At 33.1% G+C, this 20,394-nt stretch overlaps 1 protein-coding gene, 2 long non-coding RNA genes and 1 other non-coding gene across 10 annotated transcripts; 2 read left to right on the forward strand and 2 right to left on the reverse strand.

Moving 5' to 3' along the window:
* Nucleotides 1-180: 180 nt before the first annotated feature.
* On the reverse strand, nucleotides 181-265 carry LOC147403130 (small nucleolar RNA snoR118). The gene has a single exon (XR_015178143.1). It is a non-coding gene; the product is annotated as a small nucleolar RNA snoR118 (small nucleolar RNA).
* A 1,087-nt stretch (nucleotides 266-1,352) lies between these two features.
* Nucleotides 1,353-2,314, reverse strand: LOC147403131 (uncharacterized). Of its 2 annotated transcripts, none has more exons than XR_015177402.1 (2): nucleotides 1,772-2,314; nucleotides 1,353-1,660 (listed from the first exon to the last, which is right to left on the reverse strand). It is a non-coding gene; the product is annotated as an uncharacterized LOC147403131 (long non-coding RNA). The 2 variants fall into 2 exon arrangements; XR_015177403.1 differs by having other exon boundaries at nucleotides 1,353-1,677.
* A 5,176-nt stretch (nucleotides 2,315-7,490) lies between these two features.
* Nucleotides 7,491-8,612, forward strand: LOC147403132 (uncharacterized). The gene is made up of 3 exons (XM_086437631.1): nucleotides 7,491-7,685; nucleotides 7,778-7,909; nucleotides 7,992-8,612. The coding sequence occupies exons 1-3, from the start codon at nucleotides 7,548-7,550 to the stop codon at nucleotides 8,418-8,420; spliced, it is 699 nt and encodes a 232-aa protein (XP_086293757.1). The 5' UTR covers nucleotides 7,491-7,547; the 3' UTR covers nucleotides 8,421-8,612.
* A 2,054-nt stretch (nucleotides 8,613-10,666) lies between these two features.
* LOC147403133 (uncharacterized) lies at nucleotides 10,667-20,081 on the forward strand. 6 transcript variants are annotated; one of them, XR_015177408.1, is made up of 5 exons: nucleotides 10,667-11,299; nucleotides 15,408-15,500; nucleotides 17,288-17,397; nucleotides 18,803-19,062; nucleotides 19,481-20,081. It is a non-coding gene; the product is annotated as an uncharacterized LOC147403133 (long non-coding RNA). The 6 variants fall into 6 exon arrangements; XR_015177407.1 differs by having other exon boundaries at nucleotides 10,668-11,299; nucleotides 15,402-15,479; nucleotides 19,481-20,080; XR_015177409.1 differs by having other exon boundaries at nucleotides 10,668-11,299; nucleotides 15,402-15,479; nucleotides 17,304-17,397; nucleotides 19,481-20,079.
* The last annotated feature ends 313 nt before the right edge of the window (nucleotides 20,082-20,394 follow it).

Consider the following 20,394-nt stretch of genomic DNA (forward strand, 5'->3'; position numbering starts at 1 on the left):
CTAATTCCATGTTTACAAGGTAAAGAATCGTAGTCAGTCCATTTTTTGTCATCCTCACAAAATAAGAAAAAAAAATCAGCAGTAGGACAATACGTAGGGTAAATAGTAGGGTGCCAAACATGCCCCTAAATTATTGGGTTGGTCCATTCAATTGAGATTCAGTTTTTGCTCTTTTTGATTGGGTCAGAGATAGCTTTCTAGGCTGCATTTCCATCAATTGACACAGATTAACTGCTCAGAGCCCAGTGCATAAGTCATCATCCCCATCATGGGTGTAAAACTCAAAATTGACTTGTCCGTCCATCTCGTCCATCCCAAACACCGAGACGACTCGGGCTATACGTCTCGGACGAGTTTTGATACCATCCCCATTACATTTACAACACCACAAAAATAATTAAATCATCACAAAAGATTGGATTTATTTTGATACACAAAATAAGATTTATTTTAAATGCGTTCTTAAGCTTGTGCGATGGGATCCTCAGAAAACTGATATAATTAAATAATCAGGTCTCAAAGATTTCATGCCATCAACAAGAAATAAATATATATTTTTTTTTTTTTTTTTACAAAAGAGAGATTTTGCAGGAAATAATTCACTGCGCCTGTGGAAAATACAAGGGCGAAGCGACTCAATGACTGCGTGAAATCTTAGCCTCTTTATCTTCTATAGATGGTAAAAACCTTTTCATTCCATGGAAGACCCAAGAGAAAAGGATCCTCATCAAAAGGCATAAAAACTACTAACAGTAAGAGGAGAACTTAAATACTTATGAAATAAACAATAAAAAAAATAACAAGTTATCAGAGAAAGGAGGAGAAGACAAACTAAACAGATTTTTCTTCTTCATCTCTTAGAAATTGCTACTATTTCCAGATCCTCACAGGTAGTATAAATAGTATTGAGCATATTAGGGTTTGTTTTTTTTAGTAGGGTTTCGGTTATAGTAAATTACCAAAAACACCCTTAATTTCTGTCATTCTAATTTACTGAAATACCCTTCAAAGTACTCTAAATTACTGACTTCTTTGTAGGGGTCAATATATCCAATTACTCATGATTTAGCCTGTTTTAATGGGAATTTTTTGGGAAATTTCCATCTTTTTGGGCGTTTAAATTTAGGATTTTGCGTCGAATTAAGCTTTGGTTTACGGGGTTCATCACCTTCAATGTGAATTTGACGGTCCAATCCCCATTAAAGGGTGATGTTTTTTCTCTCTCTCTCTCTCTCTACTCGTTTTGGGGTTTTTTTTTTTTTTTTTTTTTTTTAATTTAAAACACAGATTCCAGAAATATAACGACTGAGAACAAACAACACAGAAGAATTTCTCAAATATGAGAGGCACAATTAATCGAAAACAAATAAAAATATATGGGAAAAGACAGAATTAGGATTTGAGTTTCAAAACATCTACCATCAATTTGATCTGTTCTCTACAGAACTCCCAACCAAATCGAAGCCTTTTCGTTCCACAATGCTCGCTTCAATGGATCTACATCCATCGCCATTGCGATCGAGAGAGAGTGAGTGAGATTGAAATTTGACGGTCCCAATCCTCATTGAAGAATAATTTTTTCTCCATCTTTCTACTCGTTTGGGTTTTATTTTTATTTTTATTTTTTTTCAAAAAACTCCAGTAATATCCAAACCAAGATCTAAAAACACACCAAAACTTCACACATATGAGAAGCAAAATTAATCGAAACAACTAAAAATATATATATATATATAGGAAAAAATTAGGGTTTGAATTTCGAAATATTTACCATCAATTTGATCGGTTCCATATAAATCTCTGAACCAAATCGAATCATTTTCGATCCACCATTCTCGCTTCAATGGTTCTACTTCTACATACAAAGTTACAGCGATAGTGAGATCGTCAGATCGAAGAATGATAAAAAGAAAAGTGGCGCCGATATTGAAGAATATATATTTTAATACGAAGGGAGAGAGAATCAGGAGAGATCTTGTAACAGAAAAGGCACATTAGGAGCTTGTGCGTGAATCTAACACCGTTCGATTATACCTCGAAAATTGAAGATTGGTGATGTTTGATTCACGAACAAGCTCCTGTTGTGACTCTCGCTTAACAAGATATCCTCATAGTAGAGGTGAGAGAGAGAGAGAGATGCTGAGTGCCTTTCTATATTGGATTTCTTTGCCTTTTAAAGAGGAAATAATATTGGCGTTAGGAGTTGCCCACTCTAAAGATTCTCCTCAAGTCCGAGTTTGATGCCGTATACTCTCATCAATCTTATCGTAGTTCAAGCGCTCATTGACGTACACGTTGAGCAGATTTTGCTATTTTTGAGATACAGCAAACTGTTTGATATCCATCTCTTAGAGCAACTCTAAGTAGTCACTATTGACTGTCTAATTTGAAATATTTTACAAAATAAAAAAATTGTGAGATAAAATAAGAGAGTGAGTTTCTCTTTCTACTTTTTAACGAAAAAAAAATTGATAGCAAATGTGAAATATTTTACTATAATTAGATTTGTGAAGAGTCATTTTAACTAGTACGATTGGAATGAAGATTTCTTGAATAGACAAAACAAATCTCAATCATAAAATACCTAGCAAATATGCCTATTTGTATTGAAGCTACTCTTAAAATGCCTTTTGGGATGTCTTTCAGAGCATCTTTGTTATTGAAATTGAAATTTTGAAGGGTGAAAGGTGAAAATGTTATTATGTTTTGTGATTAATCTTTAAGTCATTGATTAATTTATCGATTTATCAAATTAATAATCTCTAGTTTGAATAATTGCATGACTGTCTCAAAGACATTTACACGTTGTTTCAAAGACACGTATACAAACAACCAACCTTTTTTTTTTTGACTTATTATGAGTTCAATTCGGTTAGTTAGGATAAAATTGAAAATTTTTCATAAATTGATTGGGAAATTTAGGAGATTGTATACGTGATGTTTTTGGGTTTTTTTTTTTTTATCAAAACCAATTATTTTCAATCTCCTTAAAAGTCAAATTTTGTTTTTGAGATTTGAATGTAGAAGAAAATAGAATTTTAAGTATAAAAGGATAAGAACGTATCATATTTGGAAATTAACTGATAAAACATAGATTAATTTGTCATTTTAATCATTTAAACCCTTATTCGAGAATTTTAGAAAAAAAATTAAGAGAATTTCGTTATTACTATAATTCAATGATGATTTATTAACTATTAGATTGGTAATTTCGATTCTTAACCATTGATCTAATAATGGATATTCTAATCTAATATCTATGTACATTAATCCAAATGATCATTTATAAGTTCAACACAAAAAAAAATTATGAATTATATGCGATCAAGGGCCCGATTGTGTTGATGAAAGTAAAGCATTTTCAGACTTAAAGACATCAAATTTTTATCATAACTGAGATAGAAAATTAATTTATTTTTAATAAATTAGTGAGATACTGCGTTCTGATGACATGTCCTTCTGTCCACGCTTGACATTTTATGCAAAGGAGATGACATCAAAGTCGTTCTCCCTTTTCCTCTCATCTGCTTAATTTTATTTTAAAAAAGGGAAAAAAATATGCGATACCACCAAAATTGTGACCGAACACATCACGAAAATGGTCTCTTTTACGTTGTTGGGGCACTAAGATTTGATACATATTCATCCACCACTAACCCTTAAATTGAAAGAAAAATGGTTTAATAGTTGATTCGGTAGATCAAGGACTACCAACCAAAACGTACTTGGTGGATCCCAACAAACTTGGTTACTAAAAAAGAAAACTTTAGTAAAGGTTAGCTTTCCAATATGGGAATTGTGTGGAACACTCTCTATATTAAACGCAAAACTACATTCTAGCTGTGATAATTGAATACTTCAATTGTCGTGGACTTGTCATGATGTGTAAAGTTTGAATTAAAGATACAGCACTTCAGTTCTTTGATATAATCCAACAATAACAATCGCCATCTCATAGAGACGACGAGATGATGAACTTGTCGCCGCCGCCGCTGCTGCCTTTCTTTGTACATTTGGCTTGAATCCAAAAAATAATTCCCAACGCGTATACACATATATCAAACAAAAGAAAGAGGACGACATGATACAGGTGTCAATTGGTCAACTTGGCCTGAAGCCCGGCCTGTAAAATTATCAAAGTGAGAATTAAATTTTTGGTTGGATTGGGTTTTATGTATGTCCCATTCATACCATTTACTTTGGGTTGGTAATAATTCGATTTTTATTCGATTTTTATTTGATTTGGATTACAATTTAAAGGTTTGATAAATATTGGATCGATTTATCAATTTTCAAATTAACATAAGTCTGATCTATAAAAAAATCACATCCAAAATCCCTCATCTCTCACTTTGTTTAAAGGAAAAGGCAAGTCATCTTCGAGTATCTATCTCTTATAGTTACTCAGATTCTTCAAATGTCAATTGCAAAACCCTAATTTCTCAATTGGATTGGTTCGTATCGGATTGATTTTTGATCGTATGAAAATTTAATCGGATCAAATTTGATTAATCAAGTAAAGTTTTCGGATCGACGACGGTTTGATATTGATCTTGTATCAAACCGATCCATTGCCAACCTACATGTACTTGTCTCTAAATTAATTAAAACAAAAACTAGGTGAACCATGCTTTTGACTTGAGCACGGAAAAAAACATCATATTCCATCATAGATAGGATTGCAACTTGGGCAAGCTAGCCCAAACTCAACTTAGGCTCAACCTGATTGGTGGGCTAGCCTGGACTGAGTTATGTAGAAAATGAGTTGAGGGTGGGTTATAATATTTCAACCCAACCTCAATTTGGGTTGAGCTCAGGTTGAGAGATAGTGCAACCCAACTCAACCCGAATCGGATGCATATATACTATTATACAAATACTTTTTTATAGTAATTATGTATATTTTTGTTTAACTTTGTTATTTTATCTTATTATTATGACTTGTATATAATTGGATATGATTGTTGTGGGCTTTGATTACGTAAGATTTGTCTAAAAATTCTCTCCACGATGGTTTTGGCGGTTGTATGTGATTTTATTATTAGTGTTTTATTTTTTATGTTATTTTTTTTAAGGTATAAAATTTATTTATTTATTAAAATGATATTAGGGATATTCAACAAATTAATCTGTCCAACTTTCCCAAAATTACCTACCTTGGGCTAACCAGAGGTCAACTAGATTTTAAAATATCAAGTTTGGGTTGAGCTTCGGTTGGAGGTCCTACCACTTGGGTTTACTCTGAAACACACCAAGGTTGTAGCCTTAATGATAAATGACTCGACCAATTCATTTCAATATCTTTCATGAACGAGATGAGAATGAATATCGAGATTGAAAATCATAATGTGAACATAAATGGTGGGCTTAGTCTTCTACTTTGCTATTAGGTTATATTATATAATTTGGAGAATGACTTTAAACGATTCTTTATTGGGAATATATATTGAATTGCCACATAATAAAGAATACGGATCATTTAAACCCCACTTAATAAAATATTAGTTTATTAAAGATTTTTTTTAAGAAAAACACCTGAAATACCCTTTTAACAATTTTATGAAGTGTTTGATCTAAAAATATAGGGAGTCAAATAAAAAACTTTGACCAACTAATTTAGTTATTAATATTTCTGTAAAAAAATAAAAAAAATACATATTTTATTTTTTAAAAACTAAATTTAATATAATTTTATTTTTCTCATTAGTATCGACATGTTAATTTTTGAGTTGAATCAATTTGATGAACATTCAAGTCCAGTTTTAAAATTATGTTTTAATTATTTATATATTTTAATAAATCTAATATACATACATCAAACCAGTTTGATGACGATTATACTCGTCTCCATCATCGTCGTTGGTGTAGTCATCACCATCTATGTGATTAAAAGATTACAAATTTTGGTAAGATAAACAAGTTTTTTTTTTTTTTAAATTAATCTATAAGTGATGACCATAATTAAAGGGTATGTCATTATAAAATATAGGAGTAGCTCAAATATTCTCAAATAAACATGTTTATTTAAACTTCAAAAATCATTGAAAGGATAATAATGGTATTTTCACTTAAACAATCTTTTTTAAACTAATATTTAATAAATTAGGTACTAAAGAGTCCATACTTTTTTAGAAGAGACGTTTTGGTACATATTTTCAAAAAATAGGTCTTTACGGTCATTGTAAGTTGAATATATAACTTAAATACGTAACAAACTAATAAAGCGACACATGTTGCTACCTAGGTGATGCTAAGATAAAGATTTCTAAAACTCATGGGGACTTATTTCTAATCTATCATTTTAAACATAACCTTTAACCCTTTAGAAAATCCTACAATAGAATTTACCAATTTTTTTTTCCCAAAAATTCAATCTTGCTTTGGGATTTGAAGGTTGAATTAGATAAAATATATAGATTGAAAATGATTGTAAAATAAATTACCAAAGATACTGAAGATGACTAGTTTTGAGAAGAAAAATAAGTGTTTTTTTTTTTTTTTTTTTGCTTAGAATTAAAGACAAGGGCATTTGTATCATTTTATATTGGGTATTTTAGAAATAACCCCTGTAAAATTGGTAATATTATATTGACCACCTTATAAATGCAAGATTAGGTTTACATCCCTTGTTTGTAAGTCAAGGTTGCTTTTTAATTCGATTTTATGGTTCAATTTTAATCTAGTAGTTTAAGTATTTAAAGATTATTTTGAAAAAAAATCAAAATCAAAATTTCATTACTAAATCATCCAGAAAATGCAACGGGGAGATAAAGCTAATTTAGTATTTTTCAAGTGGGTAAACCTAATATCACCAATTCTACATGGGGGTGTTTCTAAAATACCTTTTTATATTTGTCTATTACAAAAGATTGTGATCAATGGGCATGCCATGAATTTGAAAAACCAGGGGTGTTATCAAATATTCACCAAAACGTAAGGGATATGTCTAAATCAATCAAAATAAAGGGGCAGTGTACGAAAAGTAAGTGATACACGTAAAACTGTCAACGGATGCTTATTGGTTCGGATGTAGTAATATTCGAATCCAAATCCAATTTTTTTATCTCATATATGAATTTGAATTTGAATTTGACGAATGTTCTAAAATTCTATTAGAATTCAAATCCGATTAGCCTATCAATTATCGGATAATATCCGATTAAAATTCAAATAATTTGTATATTAAAAAAAATACAAAATTTTCTTATTCAATTGATTTTTCATTATTAAAAAAATTATATATATATATATATATATATAAATCAAATAAAATAATATATATTATATCGGATTCAAAATGATGATATCCGAATCCGTATCTGACAAGGATTCGAATATATAAAACTATCGGAAGAATCTGAAATTGGAAATTTTAGGATAATATCCGATTTTTCAATTTCGAATTCGAATCGGATTCGAATACACCTAGGTTCACGTCGCGCGTTAATAGCAGAAGACCTGCACTTTTCTTTCTCTCGCGCACTCGATAGGATACAAGTCTCGCTGAATTTCCAGAGAAAGATCAAATTTCAAAACCCCCGCCAACAATGAAAGCGAGCTACCGAACTCCGCAGAAGCAAGAACAACAACAACAACCTCGATCTGCTGAATCTTCGAATCGGAGATCGAAGGAAACTCAACTGAAGCGAGGCGATTCACACGAACCACTGAAGAGATCTCAAAAAGTCAGATCAAACCCTTGAAATCAAGCGTTCTTTTTTTTTTAAACTTCAAATCCACTACATTTCTCTCGAATTTCTCACTTTCTCTTTCGCAGATCGTTGGAAAATGTCTGAATTCTGAATTTACATCAGTTTCTGAAGAATTGTCGCTGGAAACGAAGGAATCGATCGATTCCTCGCCTGATTCTGAAATTAACGACTGTAATCAACCGATTGAGCTTTTGGAGGTTCGTTTTGAACACTAATTTTCCATCTTCGATTTGTAGATCATCAATAAACCTTCATCACTTCTTCTGTTCTGTGTTTCAGATCCCAAACTTCGTTCTACTTCCGAATCCAACAACCTCAGCTCCATTCGAGACAATCGATCAGTCTGGTTCGTTAACGATCATCGATGATAAGCAAGAAACTGAAAGTAGATCCAGTAATTCGGAAAATTTAAAGGCAGAGAACGTAGAAGTCCAGGTATTAGTTGATCTTCTACGAGAAGCTCGATTTCAACTCTCGGTAGCTTCTGAAGTCGATCGCAGATCTAAGAAGATTTTGGATGCTTTGATTGAGATAGTAATTGAGGATCTCTATGAAGTGCGTGAAGAACGAGATAATCTTTCTGAACTTATATCAGCGAAGGTGTGGATCGGATTCTTCTGCTTCGTTCTGTGGATTGTTTTCGTTTCGGTCGTTTTTTTCTTCAACTCTGGCACGCAAAGTTCCTTCTCTGGTTCGCCTCCTTCATAAGGACCGTACGGACGCGCATTGATTGTATATGTGATGGTTAGTAGACAGGGACGATCTTTACTTGTTCAGCTTTATTTCTTCATTTCTAACGAAATTTAGGGAGAAAAACAGTTTAATTACTCTTCTGATAGTATACACATTTGCATGCAAATGCCGCCCATTTGCACGTCGATTTGATTTCGACGGCTCTATTATAGGTTTGTTTGTCTCTACTGTCAAAGAAAAATTGACAATTTTGGATGTATAAAAAACATGTCAAATTTTGCTAAATTCTAATGTTCTGAATCTCTGATCTATGTTTTAGAACTCTTTGAGTTCACTAGATATTAATATAGATAAACCCTGAGGGGTTGGCTCAATGACAATTTCTGACCGATAAGCGGTTAATACCCGTAGGTCGTGAGTTCCATACCCAGTATGAGCATTACTTCCGTGGGGGGCCACTCACGACGGTACACCCTCATTTACCTGGTGTGTGTGATGTGCGGGCATTGGTCATGCCCCGGGATTAATCTTTAGACAATACCATGGTCTATGAACTGGGCAAAGCCCAGATAAGGTCCCGGTCTGCTGTCCACAGGCATACCCGGTTATCAGAAAAATAATAATAATAATAATATAAATAAATTTGGGAAATAATGTTAAACACTTAAATCTAATCCTAGGAAAGATAGCAATTTATTAACTCTATCACCAAACAGGTACATGGGGATTGGTGGCCCAATAGGCTATTTTTCATGGTCTGCTCAAGTATGGGCTTGGGCTTGTCAAGAAAGCCCGTGTATCTCCCTTGAGCTTGAAGTTGAGAGGGGTCTATTTTAAAAATAGCAAGCTTTGGCGGTCCAATTATTGTCTTGGACCGGGATTTAACTGCATTGTTATTTCTATCAGTTGGATTTGATCATTTTTCATCGTGGATTTCAAACCAAATGCTTCCTCTTACATAAGCTGGCCCATGATTATTGCTCAAATCAGTGATCAGGTTGATTTTTGGTTTTCAGGTCCATCAAGGGGCAAATGGATTGTGTGATTTAGACATACACCCCTCCAAGTTTAGACAAATATTTGAGCTACCCCATTGTTTTCAAATTAAACTTGACCTAATTTTTTTTTCTTCCCAAAACTAAATATTTGGCAAATATTCAAGTTATCCCATGTGTTTTACACTAATGATATGTCCCCCTTGAGCTGGATCTTCTCTATACACTAATAATTTTTTTTTTTTGGATAACCGGATATCCCAATAGATAGTAGACTAGACCTATATTTGGGTTTTGTCTAGTCCCTCGACCATGGTCTTGTCTAAGGATTAGTTTCAGGGCACGTGCAACGCCTGTACATTACACGCACCAAGAAGGAATGGTGTGCTCTCATGAGTGGCCCTTGAGGAGTTAATGTTCATACTAGGTATTGCATTCAAGATCTACGGGCATTAAGACTGATAATAAATTATTGCTCTTTGTCTTCAAAATTTTATTTTATTTTTTAAAAGGCCACAAAAAACTCTTTAAGTTTTTTTTCCAAAACAACAACTTATTGGGTAAGTTGATTTTACCCAACTAAAATAAGAATTACTGTTCTCTTTAACCATAGGATTATATTTAATTTAACCCTCAATGACAACAAAGTAAGCCTTTTGAAGAAGATGATAGACTTTTGGATGAAAATATCAAGGTCTTTTTTTTTTTAAGGATTTAAGATGAGGTTGAAAACAATGGATTGAAAATGAGATTTTGTAAATAAAAATAATAATTTATATCGGAGGATGAAGAATTCTAAAATGACTCATTTTAAAAAGAAAAATCAATTTATTACTAATTAAGAATGAGGGTATTTTGATTATTTTGTTAGTGTAAGAAAAATCGAGTTCAAGGAGTCATGTTATTAGTTTCAAAATAGAGTAAATATCTCAAATATTAACCAAAACATGAAGGGTATGTGTACCAACCAAATGGATTCTACATTCGAAAAAAAAGATTATATTACCATACCAACTTTTGCTAATGCCACACCAATTCACATGTAATCGAATTTTTTTTGTAAACCTTCGCAACTTATGATGAAATTCCAATTTTGCTATACCGTTCATTTTAATTTTTAAAACGTGTTTTTCCAATGAATTAGTCATTTTTATAATCAACAAAATCATTAATATGATAAAAATACTTGTATTTTAATCAAGAGTTCATATGCAATTGAGAATTAAAATAAACAGATACGGGAATCGGAATTTTGCTATATTCAGCCCACGAAAGGGTAACTAACCCTATCTAAATCAGCAAAGAAAAGAATTATCACACATCTTGCGATGGAGTTAAAAAAAAAAGTTGGTATGGCAACAGAAGCTCTCTTAGAAAATTAGGAGCTTCAAGCCTTCCAACCATTCCTACTGAACTCTCTCTCGCTCTCTGTTTCATGGATTCTTGTTCGCCTCCATCTTCCGAGGTTTCGCAACGAAGGGGTATTCGAGGAGCTTCATTCGTAAAGGATGGTCAGAGGTACCCTACACAGTTGGGCCTGGATGTGAACAGGGGCGGAGCTAGTAAGGAGCTGGTGGGGGCAAGTGCTCCCACAGAACTTTGAGACACCCCTATATTTTCAACTAATTACATGCCCCATTTGTCCCTACTCCCTCACCTCTCTCTCCATTTGCCTCCACACCCTCACCTCCTTCCAAGATCCAATCCCCCATATACTAATTGAAAAGGACTTAAATATCCTTTTCTTCAATATCTAATAAAAAAACCTCTGAATTTCTCCCTAAAACCATTCATCTTCAAGTTCTTCAACTATACAACTAACCATAGTTTGCCGCCACTACAAGAAAATCCTGGCTCCACCCCTGGATGTGAACTCCTCCTAGCTTTCCTTCAAGAAAGGTTGGGTTTTTGTTTATTTTTTCTTTTTCATTTTTATTAAAAAAAAATTATCTCAAAATCTATCTTTTAATGGAGATTTTGGTAAAAGTTGTGTTTATTCTTGTTTTAGGAAAATGGGTACCTGAAAACATAGTTTTCTTACTTGTTTTTTCTCTTTGCTTTATCTGTTCTTTCTGCAAAATTTACACTTGAGATGTGTGGGTTCTTTAGAAACTTGTCTAAAGTGAAACTTCAACATTGGGTTCTTTTTAGGCTATTTTTTGTTCTTGTTTGTTATGTAATCTATTCTGATTCACTGGGGATGCTTACATGGGATGCATAGAACATCTGATTGAAGGATTAGGGACGAACTAATCAATTTTACATAGTACATTACTTAATTCAGTTACTGAGAAATGTAAATAGTGGTTCCTAATGCATGATCACACAAAAATAATATAATAGTTGTAGAAAAATCGATCCAAGAACAATAAACAAAGAAAATAAAGCAAATGCAATCACACACAAAACACATATTTTATGTGGTTCCCTCAAGATTGAGGTACGTCCACGGACACCGATTCCACAATGAAGAGAAAATTCGCGGTTACAGATTACACCCTTTCACCGAAAAAATATACCCTCTAGGGAAACCTAACTAGGGTTTTACATAATATTAGTAGAAATACAAAAATACCCTAGGGAAAATTTCTTTCAGGGGATGTGTAGCTTGATTAACAATACCTCCTTGTTGACTAGTACTATCAAGCTCCACAAACTACAACAATAGGTAGAAGCCTGGAAGCCATTTTCTCTATGTCGCATAGTTTGAATCAAATACTCCATTGTTGGAAGTTGAAAAGTTCTAGATGCATTTGTTACGCTCCTCACTATAAATCACCCCGATCCTTTTCAAGTTATACTATTGGTCCTTCCAAGAACCCAAATCCAAGTTATACTATTTTCATTTTGAAAAGTCATGTATTTTCACACACACACAGAGAAAGAGGTTGAGGTTGAGGTTGTTTGGTTGTTTGCAAGAACCCATAGGGATGCCTGACTTTCAGACAAGCACTAACAACGAAGTGCAATTATGATTCCAATGCTGCCTCTAACTCTCAAGACCTTTTTCTTCAACGTGGAATTCAATCAGTGCGGTTTCTCCAGACCTCAAGCCCTCCCTCATGGCCTCTCCTGCTCTAGTATTGAATCAAATTGGGTTTTTCGTTGATCATTTTATTTTGATGAATTTTACCATATTTTACTTAGCTGGTGGTTTACATGCGTCCAATAAAGAGAGCAAGTATGTTGCATCCTCCTCCCTGTGAAATTAGAGCTCCCGTCTCTTTAACATTGTAAGGTTGTTGTCAGAAAACTAGGGATTTGAAATTGTCTAACCAATTTAAAGCCCTCGACTACCTTAAATTTGTTACCCTACTAACCAATGCCTCAAAAAAAAAAAAAAAAAAAATGGTGAAAACTAGAGGGAAAGGGTCACCATAAATTGAAGGTTACTTTTATTTGTGTTCTAATTAGTCTACCTTGATGTCAGCTATGGATGATTGAATATTGTGCTAGTTAAAACATGGGCCAACTCCACAATTTACGAGACTATTGTGGGAGATTGATTCTTAAAATTGATATATTAAAAGCAAGGTTTTTACATTTTGTGATTTGTAGGACTTCTAGAATTAGGGTTTTGGGTGAGAAATGGTCCAGTGTTGCTGTCGGGGAAAAAGGACAAGGTTCAAATGGGTTTTGAAAACTAGAAGGATGGAACCAAGTCCCAGACAAGGTCCTCAAATTCATTTACAAAGAGATCCGGTTCATTCCCCTTTGATCATCCTAGATTGCCACAATCCCCATTTATAGATCTGTTTTAGCGGAACAGACATGGCCTCCATGTTTTGTCTTGATCTTCTTTCCTTTTGCTGAGATTTGCCCATGATAGCTTTTGCAAGCAAATTAGAAATAGAGACCCACATTAGTTTGGTAGTCTCCTGAATCTTTTCACACTAACCTGGTAATTGCGGAAACCTTGCTCTGCACTTTAGACTATTTAGTATGATTGTTATCAATCGACACCAAGATTTTTTACTTCTCTTTACCTTCAAAACAGATACCCAAAAACATACCAAAGTGCATCATTTTTTTAATGGTTTGGACCGAACCATTTTTGTTTTCCTTTTTGGGATTTGAAGGGGAGTGCATCGATTGGATTGGCATCATCGAGAACACATATTTGGGAGCATAGTAACAGTAAAAAAAAAACTCTTTTTTTTCCGGTTAAAGTCTCGTTTAAAACGTGTTCCGTGACTCTAACAATTAAAAATATTTATAAACAAAAACTCAACTTTTTTATTTTTTTTTCCGAAAAAAAACAATTATAATATAAAAATCCTATTTTTTTATAAGCATATAGTTAATTTCCATAGCCTTGTGGTTATTTGTAGTTTGATCTATAAGAGTTGTTTAATGTGAAATTTGATGATAATATCTTGATTTTATGCTTTTAAAAATTTTAAGTGTCTTATTCTTCTCAAAAGATATGTTGATGGTTACAAATTTTTAACATCATAAATATATAATTACATGTGGAAAAATATTATCATGCACAAAAATATATTGGAAACTTAGAATAAATGTCTATTCCATTATATACATTATATTTTTTGATAACTTAAATGTATTTTTTATTTTTTATATTTATCTTTTTTGTTCCTGTTTTATTCTCATTTCTTTCCATATTTTCTGAAGTTTTCCCTCTCCATTTTAAACCCGTATTCCGATTTGGTGACTATGCTTGGGAGTGGTAAACTGTGTAAGAACTGTTAGTGAGACAAATGAGTTCCCAATATGGTTGGTGCATGCTGAAGGCTCACAAATGTTTAGAGGAAGGTTGGATGAGAAGTAAATTTTGGTACTAAGAGAAGAATGGAAGACACATATGCCTGAAGTCGTTAGAAAAAATAACATTCCAGTTAGAGTTGAATGGCTATATAGGATGCATGTCGCTGCCCCAAATAGTTGGGATAAGGTTGTATCCATATATACATCCATACATGCATATATAAGGCTTAAGTCGCAACAGAAGTATAATTCTAGTTAAAATTGAATGTCTATATAGGATGCCTGTTGTTCTCTCTAAATAGGTGGGACAATATTCTTAGAAAAGAAGGCACCTATCTCTTTTATCTTTTACATTTTTTTACCAAGTTCACCAAAAACACTAGTTCTTATGTCAGCAATCCCTGTCTATCAAATATACATATATCCTTTCAAAGGAAGTCACTTTTCTTATCTTATCTTTTACATCTTTTGACAAATTTCACCGAAAACACTAATTCTTAGGTCAGCAAAATATCCTTGTCTATCAAATATCATTTGAATTTTTTCTTACGAATTGGTCAAAAAAATTTATTTTGTATTGCTTATAATATAATCTGGTGCAGACTTCAGCAATACAAGCTAGTTGAGATGAAACTTCTGGCTCAGCACCTCCTATATGCTAGGTTGCACTTTTAAGCTTATCATGTAATTACTGCCTTGGCACAATAAACTTGGTTAAGCCGAGCCATGACTGAGATTTGACAAGTTGGGTCTATTTGAAAACTCAATCCTTTGGGCTCAAACTCAATTAACTCAACTCAACTCAATCAAGTCGATTACGTCTTTAAGTTGAAAAAATGGAAAATGCAAGAATATTGTTGTCATTTGTTCTTTATCGGTACTTTGGGGTTTAAGTTGAAAAAAGAAAGAAAAACTGAACACATTTTATACTCAATTAACTCAATTCAATTGGCTCTCACTGTGGTTTTAAATTGAATTTTGAGAAAATATAAATTTGTATGTTTAAAATTTTAGCATCTCAAGAGCTTTATCAAGTCCTCAAATTTGTTCAATCCCAACATGCCTTAAAATATAGTCATTGCTTCTATTAAATTGCGATGTTCAAACCTTGATCAAGATTCAGTTGAATCAACTCACTCCATGTCCAAACCGAGTCAAGTTTGTGTTTATTGAACCTTTTTTTACTGCTTGAATTTGTATTTTTTTTCTTGAAGTTCTTTTATCACTTTCTTTTGAAACTATTCATTGATTCATGCTTCCTGTTTCTTTTAAGTACCAGGTGAAGATTCCAGACATTGAAAAGTGTCTAGATATAGTTACCGCATTGCAAGCTAAGGAGGGTACTAGTGAGGTCCGTTATTCATACTTCCATGTTTGTTTTAATACTTCTTTGATGGATTATATTTCGGAAAGAAGATACTTCACGATGAGTTATTTACCTTTGAATTCAAGTATGCATGAGTGATCATTCAAGCTAAGAATGGTGATTTACTGATCAGCGACCAAATAAGTATTATATACTCTACATTGACTTGGGATGCACAAAATAAAGTAAAGAACAGTAATTGTCAACTGTTATTATCCATATATAGAATGGGTTTGGTTATGGTTACAACACCGGACAAATTGATACAACGGACACTGCTTGCACCTGGATTCAGTATATCCTTACCAAACTATAAAAGTGATTTGACGTCTTTTAAATAAGTTAGAACTAATAAGGGAGATATGTGAAGTAAGAGTTCTATCAAGATGTGAAATTTGAAACCAAAGGTTAGACATTTAAGCTTAAAAAGGGTAACTCATTGAGATAGATGGTTAAAAACTCTCTGAGTAGGAAAATTTTAATGCAATATTCATAACCTCTTGAATAAAAGCACCACTTTTATAAGTTATACATTCGTTAGGTATTATATAAATGTACATTATAAATTTGTTCATCTGGTCCTGCATATGGAGTAAAATTAATGTGTTCTAAGAAGAAATATTTGATACACATGTGGTTCATACTTACATTTGAATCCATGAGCTTTATAGTAAGAAGTGTAAAGAAATTTCTCATACCTACAACACTGGAAGCAAGGTATTAAATTTCGATTTTGATGTCCATTTTGGTCGTCCTAGAAATGGAAATTTTTCAACCAGTGTGGAAATCAATACAATTTTCAAGGAAATGTTGCAGAGGTTTTCATGAAAGTGTAGAAAATGATAAAACAAACATGAAAACACATTCATAAATCATCAAATAACAATAAACAATCATATGAATTGTGGAAATGAAGATCATTGACGTTTTGCTACACGTTCACGTAAGTTTCTTATAGTCTGAAAGCCAAAACAACTATATATGCTTCATGGAAATGAAAATAATGATGTCACAATAAATATAAATACTTTAATATGTAAATCACTTTCTTAAATGAACTAATTATTATGTACTTCATTCTCACTTTATGAATTAAAAAAAATACATTCTCACATTATCATATGTATTTTTTTTATTTATCTTTTAAATATGTATTAATAACTTTCTAATATATCTAACCAATTAGAACATGAATGATTATATGTGCATACTTACATGAATATTTCGGTCAAGATTTTCTATTCATCAAAATATTGCATTTTATACGTAAAATTCGATTATTTTGGTTGAAATTCACTATTCACCGAAATATTTCACGAAATGAATAATGATTTCCATCGAAATATATACTTAAATAAACTGTCGGTTAAATTTCGTGTCAGACCTAGTGGAAATGGAAATATTTCGTGGAAATTTGTCGAAATTTAATACTATGACTGGAAAGCAAAATAAATTATCCAAGTGGAAAGAGAGAATTAATTGTTCATGATCAACAAGCAGTTTATGAGTTCAATGGAACCACGATAATATGGGTACACCAAAAGTGGTACTCTTGGTGGAAAAAAGAAGCTCCTTCGTAGAAAAACAGTTAGAGGAGGTTGGATTTTAAGTTAATAGGTTTATGTTGAAATTTCCTGTACTTTTGTTATATGGTTTATAGTCTAGGGAAGCTATTATAAAGATGGGGAAAAAAATTGATTCTTGTGGAATAATGTGAATGTCATATGCCATGTTATGTCATTGGACTTGATTTACAGGTATTAGATTCCTAATCCTGCAATAATGACTAGCAGATTGTTGACTTTTCAGTAAGTGGAAACTGAGAACCTGTCAGGAGTCAGGACTAACACATGCCTGCTAGAGAAATTTGAGATCTAGATACCTCTATTGCTCTTGATCCAATGTATGTGTCCTCCAGACTCTAGTGCTTTTTATCTGATCCGCTTTGGAGTGATTCGTAATCTTGTTTACATTGTAAATCCTTTTATGACTTTTGGTCCCTCTAATTACTTTCTAGTGCATTTGAGTCTGGGTATTGATCAAAATAATATATTCGAATATTACTAATACATTGTGTTTCACCATGAAATATTCTATGGGTCTGTGGGGACCACATGGAAATGAGTTAAGGGCTGATTTTTATCATCCTGACCACAAGTTTTTGGAAATTGGGATAAGGTTTTGTTGATGTGATCTTGGCAAAAAAATCAGCCCATTCTGAAACTTTCCAATTATATCAAAATTCGAAAGTGGGTCAGAAGTTAAAACATTCTAGACTGTCCTTTTCACCTATGAATGAGTCAACATTTTCTAGGTTAAAGATTTTAAAATGACTCAGCATATTTTTAACTCATTTCCATGTGGGCTCTACAGACCCGTCTAAATAATTGTGGTTATATATATATATATATATATATATATTGATTCATCAGATATTTTTTGTGAAATTTATTGATTCATATAAGTTGCTACATAATGATTGATTGTTTTGACTTGTGAGACTGGCATTGAGAACTCCCCTCACATGTGGTTGAGCTGTGGATCTTAGCTATTGTTAAGAGTCAACACTGTGGGACTAGTATCAGTCTTAGTTTTAGGCCCATTTCCTCATTTGTTTCCAAAAAGTCAGTTATGAATGCTGCCTTCCTTTATCCTGACTGGATTTCATCAGTGGTGGTTCTGTATCATGTGATGATAAGTCCCACATCTTTCTTACTGGCTGATGAGATGAGATGAGAATCTCTTGTTAATCTCACCAGCATTGTTTTTTCATGTTACTTGATACGCTTGGGATACAGCTGTGACACAGTATGGGTACGACATTTATGCTTGAGGGTCTATACTGCATGATTGCGCAGGAAAATGGTTTTCCTGGGAAAATTCAATTTGCGGGAAATCATTTTACCAAGCAAATGACTTTCCTGTCTTGGTGGGAAAATATTCTCCTACACCTTTGGAAAATTACTCTTTATCAATTTTTTTTTTAGGGTGGGGGGTGTGGAGGAGTCATAATGTCATTCTCTCCTGACCACTGCCACCCCCCAAACTAAAAGCCAACTCTCTTTTTGACATTTTCCAACATGCAATCAAAAACTTTCTAAGAAAACAGTTTTCTCAAGAAATTCATTTTCGTGAAGAAAAAAAAAAATTCTCTTCAGATTGTGTACTTGACCCGTAACTAAGATTCACTACAACGAAGTGGTTATGGAGTTATGGTGCAGAGAATTTGACCATTCAGGAGTCTAAACTTGGTATTAACTTGGTTGCATGTTAGTAGTAATCTATTGAGATTATATCTATGGGTGCAGGCATTGATAGCTGATTTTGAAGTTTCTGAAGGCATACATTCGCGAGTCGTATTGAGGACTCTGATTTTGTGCCTGTGATTGGGAGTGAATGTCATGTCGGAATACTCATATCAAGAGATCCAACAGTTTGAAGTTCGAATGTTAATGGGGTCTTCTTTCGTTATTTTTATTGATGATGCACATATAAGTTTTAACTTTGTGCAGGCCAATGCCCTTCTACAAAAGAATCTTCAAAATGCTAAAGCCAGCTTAGAAGTCAGGTATGTTCGATTCTGCCTTCTGTGATCGTTTTATATATATGTATAAAGTATAATATTTATTATGAAAAACTAAATAAAAGGAAGTCAAGGAGACCCACCTATTACAGAAGAAGAAAAGACAAACATAACAAACTGTTGCCTACCAAGACAACAAAGCCCCCACCTTACAATCTCTCATTATAAATAATTTCCCAATTTTAAAAGAAAAACCTCGAGAAATACGCCTTTAAATTCGTCAAAAGATTTGCATCAAAAGAAGATGACCTAATATACTGATAATGACCTCTTTGATAACATGCTTCTTTGCGACAAAAATGCGAGAATTAAATTCCTTTCATGATCTATTTTTTTTTATTTCACCTTGCTTAAAATAAAGAAGTTGGTTTAGTTTTTCAACTAATCAATTCCCATTGGTCAGGTCACAGTAGCTCGGGTTTATAATTGGGACGTTCATTGGTGCATAAGTAGGCAAGCTGTTTCGACTGCTGTAACAGACTTGTGAAGACTCAAATTTTCCTGGCAATTCGGATTTGTGGAGAAGCGAGACTGGCTTTATAAGTCAAGCAAATTCGTCTTAGGGTAATCGGTTTTCATCAAATTCAAAAAAATCAAAATGGGTTATTCACTCTTGCGTGTTTGATCTTCTGCTTCCAAGTTCGATAGTGATTTTTCTGTCGCAAATGAAAAATCTCATTAGCTTATAAAAAAGTTGTGAGATTATTATTATTATTATCAGTGTTTGAATTTGTTAAGCCTTCATCTAGAACAGCTGGACTTGTTCAAATTTTGTTTAGTTTTTAAATTTGACTTAATCTACATCAAGCCTGAAAAAATGGTGGGAAGCTCTTTTAAAGTTTGAAATCTTGTTTAGTGGGGAAAATGGTGGGACCAATGAAAGCTTCATTCTGAAAGCAATTACCCCAAGTTTCATCCTGAGCGACACATTGTCAGTGCTCACGATATCAATTCTGTCTAATTCTACTCTAATGACCAAGAAAATAAATTTCTTTAAAGTGGGATTTTGAATTATATTAATCTCAATAGATGATCAGATCAGCCATAAAAGAATTACTACAAAGGAAATGTCTTAAAGATGAAGAGCCCTTATATGAGGTCATCTATGTCTTATCACAAATATGAAAAAAATTGATTAGATAATTTGCCCGGATAACCCCAAGGGATTGACCTAGTGGCAAACCCAGCTTTGATAAGTTCCTCGGGAAGGGTAGGTCAAAGTGTTCGAAACCCCATGAAACAATGAATTCCTTGAGGCCACCCTCTAGCGTCTGGTTGACTCTCGATTCAATTAATTGCACCCCATGAAACAATGAA

The sequence above is a fragment of the Akebia trifoliata genome, chromosome 4 (assembly GCF_017979445.1).
Source record: "Akebia trifoliata isolate Shusen 1 chromosome 4, ASM1797944v1, whole genome shotgun sequence".
In the NCBI taxonomy this organism is placed as follows: domain Eukaryota; kingdom Viridiplantae; phylum Streptophyta; class Magnoliopsida; order Ranunculales; family Lardizabalaceae; genus Akebia; species Akebia trifoliata.

Excerpts from the sequence above, each read along its gene's own strand:
- LOC147403132 (XM_086437631.1), top strand. The coding sequence starts at position 7,548 with ATGAAAGCGAGCTACCGAACTCCGCAGAAGCAAGAACAACAACAACAA. Across the intron at positions 7,686-7,777 it reads CACTGAAGAGATCTCAAAAA|ATCGTTGGAAAATGTCTGAA; the intron begins GTCAGATCAAAC and ends TCTCTTTCGCAG. Across the intron at positions 7,910-7,991 it reads AACCGATTGAGCTTTTGGAG|ATCCCAAACTTCGTTCTACT; the intron begins GTTCGTTTTGAA and ends TCTGTGTTTCAG.